The sequence below is a fragment of the Thamnophis elegans genome, chromosome 10 (assembly GCF_009769535.1).
Source record: "Thamnophis elegans isolate rThaEle1 chromosome 10, rThaEle1.pri, whole genome shotgun sequence".
NCBI lineage: Eukaryota > Metazoa > Chordata > Lepidosauria > Squamata > Colubridae > Thamnophis > Thamnophis elegans.
In genome coordinates this window covers 54635299-54651163 of record NC_045550.1, presented here as the reverse complement: position 1 = coordinate 54651163, position 15865 = coordinate 54635299, and the positions used below count along the sequence as shown (strand labels likewise).

Below are 15865 nucleotides of genomic sequence, written 5' to 3'. Positions count from 1 at the left end.
ATTTGTATGGCCTATCATGCTAATGCTCCATTGAATTTTTTTATGTCTTGTTTTGAGTTAGCGACTGTTAGAATCTTCCAGGGGCTCTTAATCCCCAGGCTAACGTTAAAATCAATAGTGTTGCTGAACTTCTACTCTGCAGTCAATGTCTCATTATAATAACAAAATGCTATCATCATCGTCGAGGGACGCTGTGGCTCAGTGGCTAAGATGCTGAGCTTGTCGATCAGAAAGGTTGGCGGTGCAAATCCCTAGTGCCGCGTAATGGAGTGAGCTCCCATTACTTGTCTCAGTTTCTGCCAACCTAGCAGTTTGAAAGCATGTAAAAAATGCAAGTAGAAAAATAGAAACCATCTTTGGTGGGAAGATAACAGTGTTCCGTTTGCCTTCTGCATTTAGTCATGCCGGCCACATGACCACAGAGACTTCTTTGGACAGCGATGCTCTTCGGCTTTGAAAGGGAGATGAGCACCACCCCCTAGAGTCGGGAATGACTAGCACATATGTACGAGGGGAACTTTTACCTTTACCTTACTATCATCATTAATGTCATTGTAATGTAATATGTCCTTGACCCGGACTCAGAAGATCCAGATTCTAGTTCCCACTCAATCATGGAAGCACACTGGATGACTGCAGGCCACTTGTGGACTCTCAACCCAACTCATTTTCCTGAGTTCTTGCTATAGGGATAAAAGAAAAGAAAGTCCCCCCAGTGTAAACCACCTCAAGCTCTCAAAGAAAATTCCTGGCTTCTGATAAAAAATGAATGTTCTCACGGTTTCTGTGGGACACAGTAGGACAGTTCTCCAAAAATCTGGGAACTTTTAGTTCCCATATATGACTTTCTGCAAATCATATATTGGTGTAGCAACATCAAGCCTTGATTGAAACAAGTAAGTTACCCTATGGAGTTAAAATGAATGCATTTCAGATATGCTATTTTCCCTCCTAACAAGGTGCTGTGAAAACACCCAAGTGCAGTTTATAATTGCTTCACTGAAAAAAAAAATAGTTCTATCTTTCCAGAAGAAATTAGAGGGCATTTCACTGGCAAATTTGCCTAACCTGGTGGTCAGTCATTCCCTGTAATATGTTGGACAAATCCGGGAGGGTCTATTGACAATTTGACATGGCCAACTTGCCACAGCCAACTCGCTGCAGGATAACTTGCGTGGGACAACTCATTGTGGGACAAGAGTTACACTAATATCAAAGAAACAATGGAATAGAATCACTCAAGAAAGGGTGCAAAAGGAGGGAGAAAACGAAATGTGCATGACAAAAATTAAAATAATTGTTATTTCTTTTAAGTAATTAAATTGGATTGTTCAATTGTCCTGTGGCAATTGTCCCCCGGCGAGTTGGCAATGGTAAGTTGGCCACAGCGAGTTGGCCACAGCGAATTGTCTCATTGTACTTCTGGCAGCAGAACTTCAGTAGCCAGCAAGCTTTGGGTTTTCTTACAGGTGCCTCAACGAACTACTTCCATTTCACCTGCATTAGCTCGGAAGAACTCACCTGGGAATGGGAATGCTCTAGGACCTCGACTCGGATCACAGCCCATAAGAGCAAGGTAATGCCAACCAAGAAAAAACTTACTGTCCCTACACCTGAAGCGCTAGATTTAGAAAAGAGACACAGCTGAATGTTCTGTGGAGTAAGAAAGTCTTATTTCCTTTCCCCAACCCTCTTTGAGATGTGGCTAAGAGGATCGTAACACATTAAGAGAACCTCTTACCTTATTCAGATAGTGTTGAATAGTGGTGCACAAGGAGAGAGGCATGTGGGAGAGCACAGATTTTGCATGGAAGTCCTGTCCCTGCCATCTTTAGTTTAAAAAAATCTCAAAGGAGCATGAACATAATGGACACATACCGTATTTTTGGAGTATAAGACGCACCTTTTTCCCTCAAAAAAAGAAGCTGAAAATCTGGGTGCGTCTTATACACTGAATACATCATTTTTGGCCTCCCAACCCCCCTCCCTTCGACAAAATGGCCATGCATAGCCTTTAGGAGGCTTCAAGAGTGCTCCTGGGGGCTGGGGAGGGCAAAAATGAGCGGAAAATGGGCCATTTTTTGCTCGTTTGTGCCCCTTCCAGCCCCCAGGAGCACTATAAGCTTCCTAAAGGCTATGCATGCCCTTTTATTTTTTACAAAAAAAACAGGCTGTTTTTTTGCTCATTTTTGGCTCCCCCCCCCCAGCCCCCAGGAGCACTCTACAAGCCTCCTAAAGGCTATGCATGTACTTTTTTTTGGTAAAAAATGGGCCCGTCTTCGCAAAAAACGGGTTGTTTTGGGGAGGTCTGCAGAGTGCAAAAACTTTTTTTTTAATTTGCCTCTTCAAAATCCTTGTGCATCTTATACTCCGAAAAATACGGTACATGGAAAGAGCCTGGCTGGTTCGAGCAAGATCCCATCAAGCTCAGTGTTGTGCCATAAACAGGTAACCAGATGTATTTGGGAGGCTCATAAATCATCATAAAATTGTGATAGCCCTGTTCCCACTGTTGCTTCCTAGCATCTGATATTTAAGATACCAGTTACTTGTTCACTACCTGTGTTCAAGGAAGTGATATTGTGATATTGGGTTATCAAAACAAGCAACTACTGATAGTCCTCTCCACGATTTTGTCTGGTTTCCCCTAAAAGCTGCCTAAGCTAGTGGTCCATCACAGTAGCTGATGGAAGCAAATTTGACAATCCCAAATCTTCCTATGTGTAATTTTAGCAGATAACTATATTGTGAAATGGGGGGGGGGCGGAAACCTATTGGTCTCCATAGTAGCATCGATTAGCTCCTCTTCCCTTCGGTTCATCTTGAGTTCAAAAACCCCAGTTGGTGCAGTCTTTTAATTGTCCCTTTTTTGCATCTCCTCTGGTACTGTTCATATCTTGCCCAGCACCTTTTCAGATATTTCCTGAAATTCTGGGGATCCACTGCCTTTCAGAGTAGATTATTTATTTATATTTCAGATGGATGGATGGATGGATGGATGGATGGATGGATGGATGGATGGATGGATGGATGGATGGATGGATTTAGATTTAGATTTAGATGTTATTTTTATATTTCATATTATGCTGGGCAATAGATCTTACTTATTTCAGCTCTTGATAAATCAGGATTTAATCTGATTTAACTAAACTAATGCATTAAGAGCTAGAGGATTGATAGGAAATAGCTAAGATTTATTTAAGGCTTTGGCAAGCATTCATCTCCACAATATTTCAAATGTCCTTTCTGGCGTACAATAGCAGCAACCTTTGCCTAAAAGGATGTAAGTCTTGGATCTAGGAGTTCTTGCTCTTTCTTCAATTAGTTTGTGTTTTGCGTCATGCTGCAGATCCTATTGCAGTAATAAAATACAAAGCGGCCATAACCCCAAGACTCTTTTTTTGAGCACCGCAATGTACAACAAACCCTGTCTAAGTAGAAGATTGAAAGATTTGCTCAAAAAGGCAGCAAATTGTGGATTTTCCCTAGGAAACCTCACTCATAACTGCATCTAAAATTCCGAATCTAGGAGCAACCAGTCTGAAAATATTTGTGTTGTACTCAGGCATAGAAATGTTTCATCTTCTATAACTGCCTTTCCCAACCGGATGGAATTTGGGATGTAGGGTTGGAAAACACAGAATAAAACTAGTCAGTTATTCTGAGGAGCCGAGGTGGCGCAGTGGTTAGAGTGAAGTATTGCAGCCACTTCAGCTGACTGCTTAGCTGCAGTTTGGCGGTTCAAATCTCACCGGCTCAAGGTTGACTCAGCCTTCCATCCTTCCAAGGTGGGTAAAATGAGGACCCAGACTGTGGGGGGCAATATGCTGACTCTGTAAACCGCTTAGAGAGGGCTGAAAGCCCTATGAAGCGGTATATGTCTAACTGCTTAGAATGACCCACTTAAAAAAGGTTATCTATGTGTTATTTACCAATATAGTTTTCCACTCCAGGTGGCATGCATAAAAGCTACCCTGCTTTATTTTGGACATAGCTGCCCTTTTCTCACCTTTCCTCCTTGCTGGGATCTGAACTCTTGAGAGAAAGGATAGGGTTTGCTAATCTCACTTTCAATATAAGAACAGTTTAAGAACAGCTATAGAAGATTGGATATGAACCAAGAAAACTGAGTTCCAGCACTTACAACCTCTAGAAGAAAAGGTGGAATGTCTGTACAATAGGCACACATATGTGTGTCACCCCCAACAGGCAGGATTTAAATCAGGGGTGGGATTGAAATTTTTTTCCAACCAGTTTTCTGCCCAGTTGCTGGGTGGACATGGTCATGAGGGGTGTGGCCTACTCGGATTGCATCATGGTGGGCGGAGGGTGTTTTTGCCCTCCACAGACTCCGGAAGCTTTCCTCAAGTCTCCAGGATGGCGAAAATGGCCTCCCCCAGGCTCTGGACGTCCTCCAGAGGCCGGAAAAGGCCCATTTCCAGACTTCCGAGAGGCCCATTTTTCACCCTTCCAGAGCCTCTACCCGCACCCTGCACTTACCTAGCATGTTGAATGGGCCTTGTGGAAACTCCTGGGAGAAGCGGGATGGGGTGGGCAGGGCCAGCCAGTCCTTCCAACTAGCAATTCAGTGAACCAGATGTAAATTAGCATCCGGTTCACCCAAACCAATCCGAACCGGCTGAATTCCACCCCTGATAAATCCAGATTCGTCTTGTTCAAGTCTGACTTTCCGTTAAGGCATTTGCCTTAAGCTGCTTCTTGGTTGCTGCTTGGAGCTAGGCACTTGGTTTTCAAATTCAATGTCCAATGTTAGAATTTTCTTACACTATGTAAGCAATTTTCACTAATATTGTGAGATCAAAGAAAAGATTGGACAGGATAAAATTAGAATCCTTCAGCTAAGAAGATCCTTCTAGGCGTGTGGTACTTCATTTCTTCTAATACCTCACAGCCAGCCTGGAGTGGGGACAGTGTGAAAAAACATACCTGGGCAGTGTGTTTTACAGTAGATGAATATTCACATCTGAGACTAGGACTGGGTCCTTTCAAGTTATTTCAAGGTCAACTCATTTGATGCCTTTTGGAGGGAATTAGAACAAGGCAAATAGATTAGTCAATATTAGTTGGTGTATAATCCATGATAGCTGAAATACACATACATCATAGAATATTTGCAGCTGGTTTCAGAATGATTTTTTAAAAACTTGCTACTTACCTGTTTCCTTAATTTGATGACTGCCATCCCATTACTCTTAATGACTTTATTTTGGTCGTGCTACTGCATCTCCTAACGTATCTCGTATAAGTCAGTTTTTTTAAGATACTGACTGTTTAGCAGAAATTAAGGAAATCAAAATGGTATGCTGCAAAGAATTTAAATAAATGGATCATCATAGATAAGGCACAATATTTATTTGATGGCTATTTATTTCTCAAAGATCATATCTATGTAATTAGGTTGTCCCTTGTTTACTATGAAGCTGCAGATGCAGATATTAAATAATACAGTTCATCTAGTGTCATCCAGGGTCTCTTATCATCTTTTCCAGAGGTTTGATTAGAGAATTGATAGTACCCAAAGCCAGCAATGATTTGTAAGCCTGGTTCTCTGACATAATGGGAAATGATAGCTTCTCACTCTGTGAAGATGTTGTGTAAGGCTTTCAGACTTGCACAATACCCGTTCCCTTTTCCTACCTTACAGCTATAAGAAATAGTTTGGGAACGTTCCTGCAGGGTCTCAACTTTACGGTTTGGTAGCAGTGCTTTGCCTTATTCTACTTGATCTTTGGGTCAACAGGTAATTGTTGAAAGAAGAGAAATAGCAATTTTCTCCCTGGAGGAGAAGAAATCTGCTCCATCCCAGTACAGTAAGCGTAAACTTGTTTGGGGAAAGGGAAAGACCAAACATGAATGACATTGGTTATTTTTTTCACTGCAATTTACAGTGAAGTTTTATCAATTGGCTCTTTTGGCTGTACTTCAGTGATTAAATTCTTTTTTTTTTTTTTTACTACCGGTTCTATGGGCGTGGCTGGGTGGGCACGGCAGGGGAAGGATACTGCAAAATCTCCATTCCCATCCCACTCTTGGGGGGAGGATACTGCAAAATCTCCATTCCCATCCCACGCTGGGGCCAGCCAGAAGTAGTATTTGCAGATTCTCTGATCTACTCAAAATTTCCGCTACCGGTTCTCCAGAACCTGCTGAATTTCACCCCTGCTCTACTTAATGACTAAACTTCCAATTTAATCTAAGGGTCCCCAAAAATGATGTTCATGGTCTTCAGCCTCAGTTTGCTCTCGTCTGACGAAAGAGGTAGTTGTGGTTTAGATGTTCATGGCATTAGAAACCAGAGTAGCCTGGTTGTTATTCTGTTAGATACCTGCCATCTTCAATACCAAATGTCTTCTATGAACATTTGTAGCGTTGACCAAGGGAAGCACCAAAGGGTCCTCTCCCACCTTACTAATTCACAAGAATCTTTCTAAAGTATTCATGGAATAGATGAATAGATAAAATGAGAGCCAATTTGGTCTAGTTGTTAAGGCACCAACCTAGAAACCAGAAGATTGTTCTAGTTCTGCCTTAAGCATGAAAGCTGACTCAGTGATTAGGTAAGTCACTCTCTCTCAGCCCAACTCACCTCACAATGTTGTTGTTGGGAAAATGGGAGGAATATTAAGTGTGTTTACTACCTTGAGCTATTTATAAAAAAATAATAAAGGTGGAAAACAAATAAATAGGTACAACATCCTTTCTTCTTTCCTGTTCCCAGTAACCCAGACCTGCGGAGAACAGAGCCCATCATAGAAAACCTGATACAGAGGACAAGCAGTGGCAGTTCTTCCAGCTCCAGCACCCCCAGTTCACAGCCCAGTTCACAGGCCGGCTCCCAGCCTGGATCCCAAGCTGGCTCCAGTGAACGGAACCGAGCCAGAGGTGAGATCTCAGCCCACTCTCATACCTACTGTTTGCCCTCTTCTACTTTCATTTTTGCTGCTTGAAATGCCCTACTCATTGGATTATCATCTGACAACCTGTAAGGCTAGAAAGAATTTTCATTTCTCCCTGTGTCCTTAACTCTGTTTCTGTTTTGAATGTCTGCCTTCCTATGTAACGCTAAGGCCAGGATATTTTAGCCATGATTATTGGACAAGCAGTTGGTTTGCTGGTTCCACCACAAAACCGTGCTCGAATAAACTGCGCTCGACTAAACCGCATAGCTGACGTCATCAACAGAGCGACAACAGCGCGGAGACAGAAGCACGCTGTAAACGCTAAACCTAAAATTAACACCTAAACCTAACCCCCCTAAACCTAATCCTAACCCTAAACCTAACCCTAACCCTTAACCTAACCCTAAACCTAATCCTAACCCTTAACCCAACCCTAACCCTAACCCTAACCCTTAACCTAACCCTAAACCTAACCCTAACCCTTAACCTAACCCTAAACCTAACCCTTACCTTAAGTTGAATCGGCTTGCTTTCAAAGCGCTATTTAAAGCGCCCTTCTTTCTCCGCACTGGCTGTTGTCGCCCTGTTGATGACGTCAGTGACGCGGTTTAATCGGGCGCGGCTTAGTCGGGCGCGGTTTTGACGGGTCACGGGTTTGCTAATAGTATTAAGCCATTTGGTTGATACATCATTCTAAGCCACATAGAAGTGAACAACCTCACAGTACCAATTAGCAGAGAATGCCCACAGGCGCCAGGCTTCTGTCCAACTCTAAACCATACTGGCCTCTCAAAATTTAGTCACCATTCCACAGGATCACAAATGTGTGGTTAACTTGTAAGTTGTGATGAGATCTCTAAAATTTCATTGCACTTAGCTTGGGGGACAAAATGTTAGTTCCTGAGTGAAGGATGCTATATGTTTTGAATGTTGAAAAAAATGGATGCCACTAACGGGGGAGGCGGTGTACCAATTTGCTATCTCCTCTTTCTGCAACAGAGAACTGAAGAAGTCCTTGGCAGATGAAAGAATCCTCAACCAAATAACCCACTCAACCTGGGTGGCTTCCAAATGAATGAACTAAGACAATGGTCAAAGCTGGGAATAGAATGGAATGGAATAGAATAGAATAGAATAGAATAGAATAGAATAGAATAGAATAGAATAGAATAGAATAGAATAGAATATCAAAGTTGGAAGGGACGTTGGAGGTCTTCTAGTCCAACCCCCTGCTTAGGCAGGAAACCCTATACCATTTCAGACAAATGGCTATCCAACATCTTCTTAAAGACTTGCAGTGTTGGGGCATTCACAACTTCTGGAGGCAAGTTGTTCCACTGATTAATTGTTCTAACTGTCAGGAAATTTCTCCTTAGTTCTAAGTTGCTTCTCTCTTTTGATCAGTTTCCACCCATTGTTTCTTGTCCTACCCTCAGGTGCTTTGAAGAATAGCTTGACTCCCTCTTCTTTGTGGCAACCACTGAGATATTAGAACACTGCTATCATGTCTCCTCTAGTTCTTCTTTTCATCAAACTAGTTTTATCCAATTCCAGCAATAATTGAAGTCCATACACCTGGAGGTGCCCAGACTAGTCTGAGGCCATAGCATAGCATCAAACCTTATTCCCTGATGGGGTGATTCCAAAATTGCACTACATTCCATTTCATATTTGGTATTAAGTTAATAAATCCAACACAAAGGGAAAAGTCCTCCACACAGGTTGGTTCCTCGCAAGGCTTTGAAGATGTATTCCTGGTGGGAAATTCAGTCTTGTGACCTCACCTTTTCATTTCAAGTGGTAGAGTTCAGGTACAGGTTAAACTAAGCCAAACTTCTTGGAAAGGACCCCATTTTGGAGAAACTTGTATTACACAGATGTGACCAATACCGAAATGTCAATGATGTGAGAATGGAAAGGAATGGGGGTTTCTCTCAGAGCAGCATGTGCCCATTGAGATCTAGGCTCAGAAAAGATTACAGTGAACACCCAAGAGAATGGGATTTTCTGAAGCAGACCTTCTCCCCCTGCCTCAGGCTCCCTCCCTGATTTGATCTTTAACCCTTTTTACATTGGTTCTCTTCTTTGATCAGGAAATGCCAAGCTTGAAGGATCACCCATCCTCCCACATGAACCAGCCAAGGTAAAGCAGGAAGACAGCAAGGAGATGACCCGACCAAGTCGACCTGCTGTAAGTCCCATGCATCTTTTGTGATAGGCATCTGTCATAGATGAGCAGCATAGGCTGCTCCTTTTTCTTAATTTGATGAATCATCTCTCCAAAAATTTTGTACAATTTGGGATTTGGGGAGTGGGGAGAGGAAAGAAGTATCAAGCACCCTTAAAGTATAGTTCAGTGTTCTGACCCCCTCCTCCATCCAGTAACGAATGCTGAGACAAGCTTAACTAGAATGTACTTTAATAGCAAGACCAAAATCTCGGTGGCTGAAAGCCAAGCAACTCAGACAAACCTTGGCAGCAACTCAGACAAACCTTGGCAGCAATCCAGCCTGCCAAGTTAGTTACAACAGTTCTCTTTAGTCAATGCGTTGACTTCTGCAAGAGGGGTGTGTGCACAAGCAGTCTTTTTTATAGTCTGGAGAGGAGCCTAATGACCACCAGCTGAGCGCAAATACCTCCTGTAATTGCGTAATTGTTCCTGACGCCCAGTAACTCTTCGATGGCGTGCATCCAGGAACAACTCACTGCTGGCTTCTGGATCACTCTCCCTTGTCTCCTCCCCACTGGTCCAAGGCTCAGGCACCACCTGGTGGCGAACCAGTCTCTCTACGCCCTGCTTGGAGTCGGAACCCTGTCCAGGGTCCTCCACATCCTCCAGAGCCGACTCATAGGGCCCCTGGCTGTCGGAGTCTCGTGGCAGCTCCAACAACTCCTGCTGGGCCACAACAGTTCAGGTACCATATTTTTCGGAGTATAAGACCTCCCCCCCCAAAAAGAGTGAGGAAATGTTGATGCATCTTATACACCAAATACAGCCATTTTGGGCCTCCTGAAATCCCCAGCAGCCGTCTGCAGGCTTCAGCAGTGCTGGGGCAAGGCAAAACTGGGGGTGTTTTCAGCCCTGCTGAAGCCTACAGAGAGTTGCTGGGGGCTGAGGGAAGGCAAAAAACTTTTTTTTCTTACTTACCTCTTCGAAATTTTGGTGCGTCTTATACACCAGTGCGTTTTATAATTCAAAAAATACGGTACTTTTGTAAGTTGCTATAGTGCAGGTAGTCCTCGACTTGCAACCTCGGTTGAGCCCAAAGTTTATGTTGCTAAATGAGAAGTTAGTCAAGTGACGTTTGCCCCATTTTACGATTTTTTTTCTTGCCACCTTTGTTAAGTGAATCACTGCAGCTGTTAAGCTAGTAAGACGCTTGTTAAGTGAATCTGGCTTCCCCTTTCACTTTGCTAGTCAAAAGGTCACAAAAAGACCCTGGGACACTGCAGCAGTCATAAATGTGAGTCAGTTGCAAAGTGTCTGAATTTTGATCACATGAGCATAGGGATGCTGCAGCAGTCGTCAGTGTGAAAAACAGTGGTAAGTCACTTATTTCAGTGTTGCTGTTACTTCGAACGGTCACTAGTTGAGGACTGCCTGTAAAGACAGTTGTCGGTCTAGTTTCTAACCATTTGTTGACCTTGTTGTCATTATCTACACTTGTTTTTATTTTGGGTTTATTTTTCAAGATATTCTGGGTTGGTTCAGCACAGGATGAAGCACAGAAAGCCAGCTCAATGCCTTGATTCCTGACCAAAAGAAGTAGACAAGAAGGAATTTAATTAAATATCCCCTACCCTGTGGCAGATCTAAACTACCATTATTTTTGCTAGAGATTTCACAAAGGCGTAAGCCGACTGTGCCATTTCATACCATTTTGCTTTTTGACATTGGCATTTCAAAATTGGAACAGGCTGTAGAAGAAATTACTTTGTTATTTTGTTTTTCTCTCTTTTTTACCCTCAATTATTTTTAGTTTGTTTCTAACCTACTTCCTGGTTTTTCTGACATTTTATTTTTCTGCCTACACTCAGCTAGCAGTTTTTGTTTTATTTCTAACTGGCGTGGTTTTTCTGACGTGTTATTATTTATTTATTAAATTTATAAGCTTACTTTCCTATCCTGATCTTTTTTGCTTCTGGTGTTAATTAATTCACCATTATTCCCAGGCCTATAACAAAGCAATAGAGAAGGTTAGCTGTGTCTATTCTTGGTTTGTCATGCCCTTGCGCAAAGTTATGCTTAAAATCAAACCTTGCTTTTTAGTTTGCTAACATCTCACAAAATGGGCTCTTGTTATTTGTAATTCCAGAGGAAAGTTCTTAATATAACTACAGAAACCCTCTCTCTAAAAGGAAAAGTAGGTGTAAGTGTAGCATGTAAAACTTTTATTTAACTGTTATCTTCCATCTCAATGACACCCAGGTAAGATTGGGGCACATTAGAGTTATAATGACAGTAGAGACCAAAATAAACCCTATATTTCTAGACCCACCCCCTGAAAAATAGAAAAGTCAGTGATGATTAAAAGATTTATTGTCTCAAATATGTACTGAAATATGGAAATTGTACTTTCTCCAATCATCTTTGGGCATTTGTGTAACAGGTAAAAGATATATGTAGATCTATATTTTTAGGTTTCAAATTCACCATTTTTAAGATCATGTGGTAAAGGCTTCAAAGCAGAGGTGAAATTCAGCAGGTTATGACAGGTTCTGGAGAACCGGTAGCGGAAATTTTGAGTAGTTCGGAGAACTGGCAAATACCGCCTCTGGCTGGCACAGAGTGGGGTGGGAATGGGAATTTTGCAGTATCCTTCCCCTGCCACCACCACCAAGCCATGTCCACAGAACCGGTAGTAAAAAAAAATGAATTTCACCACTGCTTCAAAGCCACATGAGAATAAAGGGAAATGTCACCAGGGATATTCTGGTTGGATCCTGGGGTCTATTTAGAGCTCATGAGCTGAATCACAGTTTCCATGCAGGTATCTTCCCTGCTTGAATGGGTGCTTTTACTAGTTACACAGGCTAAAACTTATATATTCATTATGTAAAGAAGCATGAGTGAGGACAAACAAAACTGTCCATTGTTTGATAATAGTGTTCCAATATCTCAGGGGCTGCCACAAAGAAAAGGGAGTCAAGCTATTCTCCAAAACACCTGAGGGTAGAACAAGAAGCAATGGGTGGAAACTAATCAAGGAGAGAAACAACTTAGAACTGAGGAGAAATTTCCTGACAGTTAGAATTAGTAGAACAACTTGCCTCCAGAAGTTGTGAATGCTCCAACACTGGATAGTTTTTAAGAAGATGTTGGATAATCATTTGTCTGAAGTGGTGTAGGGTTTCCTGCCTAAGCAGGGGGTTGGACTAGAAGACCTCCAAAGTCCCTTCCAATTCTGTTATTCTGTTCTATTCTATCTTATCTCATGATTGCTGAAAGGAGAATTCCCCAACCCAGACAGAAGTGACATGCAGCCGCTCATGTGTTTTGGGTATGTGTCTTCCTCTAACTTTAAAAAAAAATCAGTAAATGCTATTTATTCCCTACCATTTGAAGTCAGAAAGCCTACATTTTTACAGGCATACCATCATGTAAAAAAAACCAAAGAAAGTCTCCAAACTTGATTTCTCTAAACATTCAGGAAACAAAGATAGCAATAGCAATAGCAGTTAGACTTATATACTGCTTCATAGGGCTTTCAGCCCTCTCTAAGCGGTTTTACAGAGTCAGCATATTGCCCCCAACAACAACCCGGGTCCTCATTTTACCCACCTTGGAAGGATGGAAGGCTGAGTCAACCCTGAGCCGGTGAGATTTGAACAGCCAAACTGCAGAACTGCAGTCAGCTGAAGTAGCCTGCAGTGCTGCATTTAACCACTACGCCACCTCGGCTCTTAAGATCTACCTTAGTCATGTACTCTATCTAAACCAGGGGTTTCCAATCCTGGCAACTTTAAGACTTGTGGACTTCAACTCCACAAGAGTTGAAGTCCCTTCCAAACTATAAGTCCCTCCAAATTAGGATATCTAAACTGAAGAAAGAGAAGACGACTGGTCCAAGTATGTTCATAAATCCCAGATTGAAGCCAATGTAGGAAAATAAGTCAGGACCTTTACTAAACAGCTACTACATCAAAGATGATTGGTACCTTTATTATAGTTTTTGTTCATGCAGGCTAAGAAGTACATTCACAGAAGTATCATCATCTTACATTCTGAAATTATAGCAACTCTTCCAACCATGTGAAGCTACTCTGAGACATGCTACATTGAACACCAGTGTATCTGTAATACACTGTGGATTAAAATTGTTGTTTTCATGTGTGATTGGAAACCTAAGAAACGAAACATTTAGGCCCAGTTTTTTGGGGTGCGGTGGGGTTCCTTTCTCTTGCTTGAATGATTTGTGACCAGTAATTATGAAGCTCTACCTTGGATATCCAAATTATAATCGGGTTGCAGTTGAGAGTGTATAAGGCATTTTTTTTTACTATTTAATTCTCTAGTTGGATGATGGTGAGCAGACTAATTTAAAAGTAATACGATGTATTGCTGCAGGTAATTGGAAACAATCAAGTCAGAATGAATGAGTCATTCATTATTAGACTTTGAAAAGGTATATTAAAAAATATTCATGCTGCCCAAATCTTAATTGGACTTGTTTTCATTTGGGGATGGGAGGGGGGGATTCACCTAAGCATTTAGGAATTGATTTGTTAGCAATGAAAATATTTGCTTAGATTAGGCCAAAAATTAATTATGTTTGTTGGTAGTAGAAGCTATAGTTGTTGTTTTCTTTAATTTATATAAAAAAATACACTGGGGTGTGGGAATAGGAAGACTGTATTCATCTGGAGAGTAGAAATAAAAGTGTCAAACCTTCATCTATGATTATATTCCTTAAACTATTAATATTGGCTTGATGGTGATGATGTTTAATCTTATTGCCCAATATTTGAGCATGCCTTTCCTATATATTTCAAGGCACCATCAATAAGATTTGCTCCTCCAATTTTTAGATTTGAGAATTTTAGAATTTAGAATAACGGAGTTGGGGAGGACCTTGGAGATCTTCTAGTCCAACCCCCTGCTTAGGCAGGAAACCCTATACCCTTTCAGACAAACGGTTATCCAACATCTTTTTAAAGACTTCCAATGTTGGGGCATTCACAATTTCTGGAGGCAAGCTGTTCCACTGATTAATTGTTCTAACTGTCAGGAAATTTCTCCTTAGTTCTAAGTTGCTTCTCTCCTTGATTATTTTGCACCCATTGCTTCTTGTTCTACCCTCAGGTGCCTTGAAGAATAGTTTGACTCCCTCTTTGTGGCAGCCTCTGAGATATTGGAACACTGCTATCATGTCACCCACGTCCTTCTTTTCATTAAACTAGACAATACCCAGTTCCTGCAACCGTTCTTCATATGTTTTAGCCCCTGGTCCCCTAATCATTTTGTGGGAGTAGGTGTTCACAACTCCTAATTACGTTGTAATCCAAAATATTATCTTACTTTATTTTCTTGAACAACTGCCTTTTATACCTCAATCTCTCTCACAAAACATTAGATTAACTAAAAAATGTTGAGAATTCCTTGTGGGTAGGATTCACAATATTTTTGCACTGGGATAATAAATCAATAATCATCAGTAGTCTCATCCTCACACTAATGAATTAAATAGCCGTGCTTTTAAAGCAGAACAAATAATCCCACATAGCAATGTTATGCTAACACATTGTAACTTTACCATATTCTTTGTTTTAATAAGCTGTTGGAGTTAATCAGGTTGTTTCATGGCATTGTTGTGTGTTGAATTTGATAACATTGCAAAGTTTGAATTGTTAGCTTCATGAAGTAAAACTTCAGTTGGATATCATTTATATTTTGGGACTTCTGGTTTTGTAATGTCTTAAAATTTGCAAAAAGATTACCTCTAATATGGAATGGGGAATTTGGTTAACTTTACATTTATAATTTCTGCAGTTCCATTCTTCATATGTTTCAGCCTCCAGTCCCCTAATCATCTTTGTTGCTCTTCTCTGCACTCCTTCTAGAGTCTCAACATCTTTTTTGATTTTTTTTCTATTTCTATATCAATCTGCCCACAGAGTTCAATATGCTTGAGATAGATTTTGCTCATGAAGTTTTACAAAATGGCTAGAAAGGTACACAATTTGACCTGAATAGTATTAGCCTTGATGGGTAGAGGGAAGATGGCACTTCACTCTTTGTCTTCCTTACACAATCCCTATAGACTTGACGTAGTTAAGCAAGTTGAGTGCAGAAGTATCAAAGACAACACTGAGACTGGATTGTCAGGTTTTTTTTTAAAAAAAAATTCCCAGTTTCTCCTATCAGGTTGTAAAGGGCTGTTTATTTTTATTTTTAAAAGACATTCCAAGACATTTTATTAAAAAAAATAATTGTATGATGCAGGAATAACGAATATAGCCAGAGGAACCAACAAACCAAGAGTATAGAAACACCCAATTTTTTTTTTCAATGAGTTTTTCCCCCTAATCTTTTATATCTGAGCAAATATGCTAATAGCTTCCTGAGTCTTAATATAGGGAGAGATTGTAAGAGAGTTGGTTGCAATTGTTTTGATCATCTTGTGTGTGTTTAATGCATTCTTTTCTAATTCGTTTAATTAAACCTATTGTGCTTTTTATTTTTGCCCTACTGCTTTCTGTTGTGTGGCCATGAAAGCATGTAAGATTACAATAAATATCTCCGTATAGTTCCTACAACTTTTTGTCTCAAAACAACACTATTAAGATATAAATGGGGAACCTTAAATGGTGTATTAACTAGAAAATTCTTTGTGTCTAGTAATCTAGGTTCTAGCATTACGATTCATGGCCAATTTTGCATATGTATACATGCACATCACATGCACATATTGTAAAATATGCACCCTGCCTATATCTTTTGTATG

At 40.9% G+C, this 15865-nt stretch overlaps 1 protein-coding gene across 1 annotated transcript in view; it reads left to right on the top strand.

Moving 5' to 3' along the window:
• The window catches only part of TNIK (TRAF2 and NCK interacting kinase), a 350683-nt gene that overhangs the window by 294838 nt on the left and 39980 nt on the right, over positions 1-15865 (top strand). The window contains exons 17-19 of the mRNA XM_032225673.1: positions 1470-1576; positions 6740-6903; positions 9014-9111. Of these exons, the coding sequence (XP_032081564.1) occupies positions 1470-1576; positions 6740-6903; positions 9014-9111 (369 nt within the window). The remainder of the gene's footprint in view (positions 1-1469; positions 1577-6739; positions 6904-9013; positions 9112-15865) is intronic.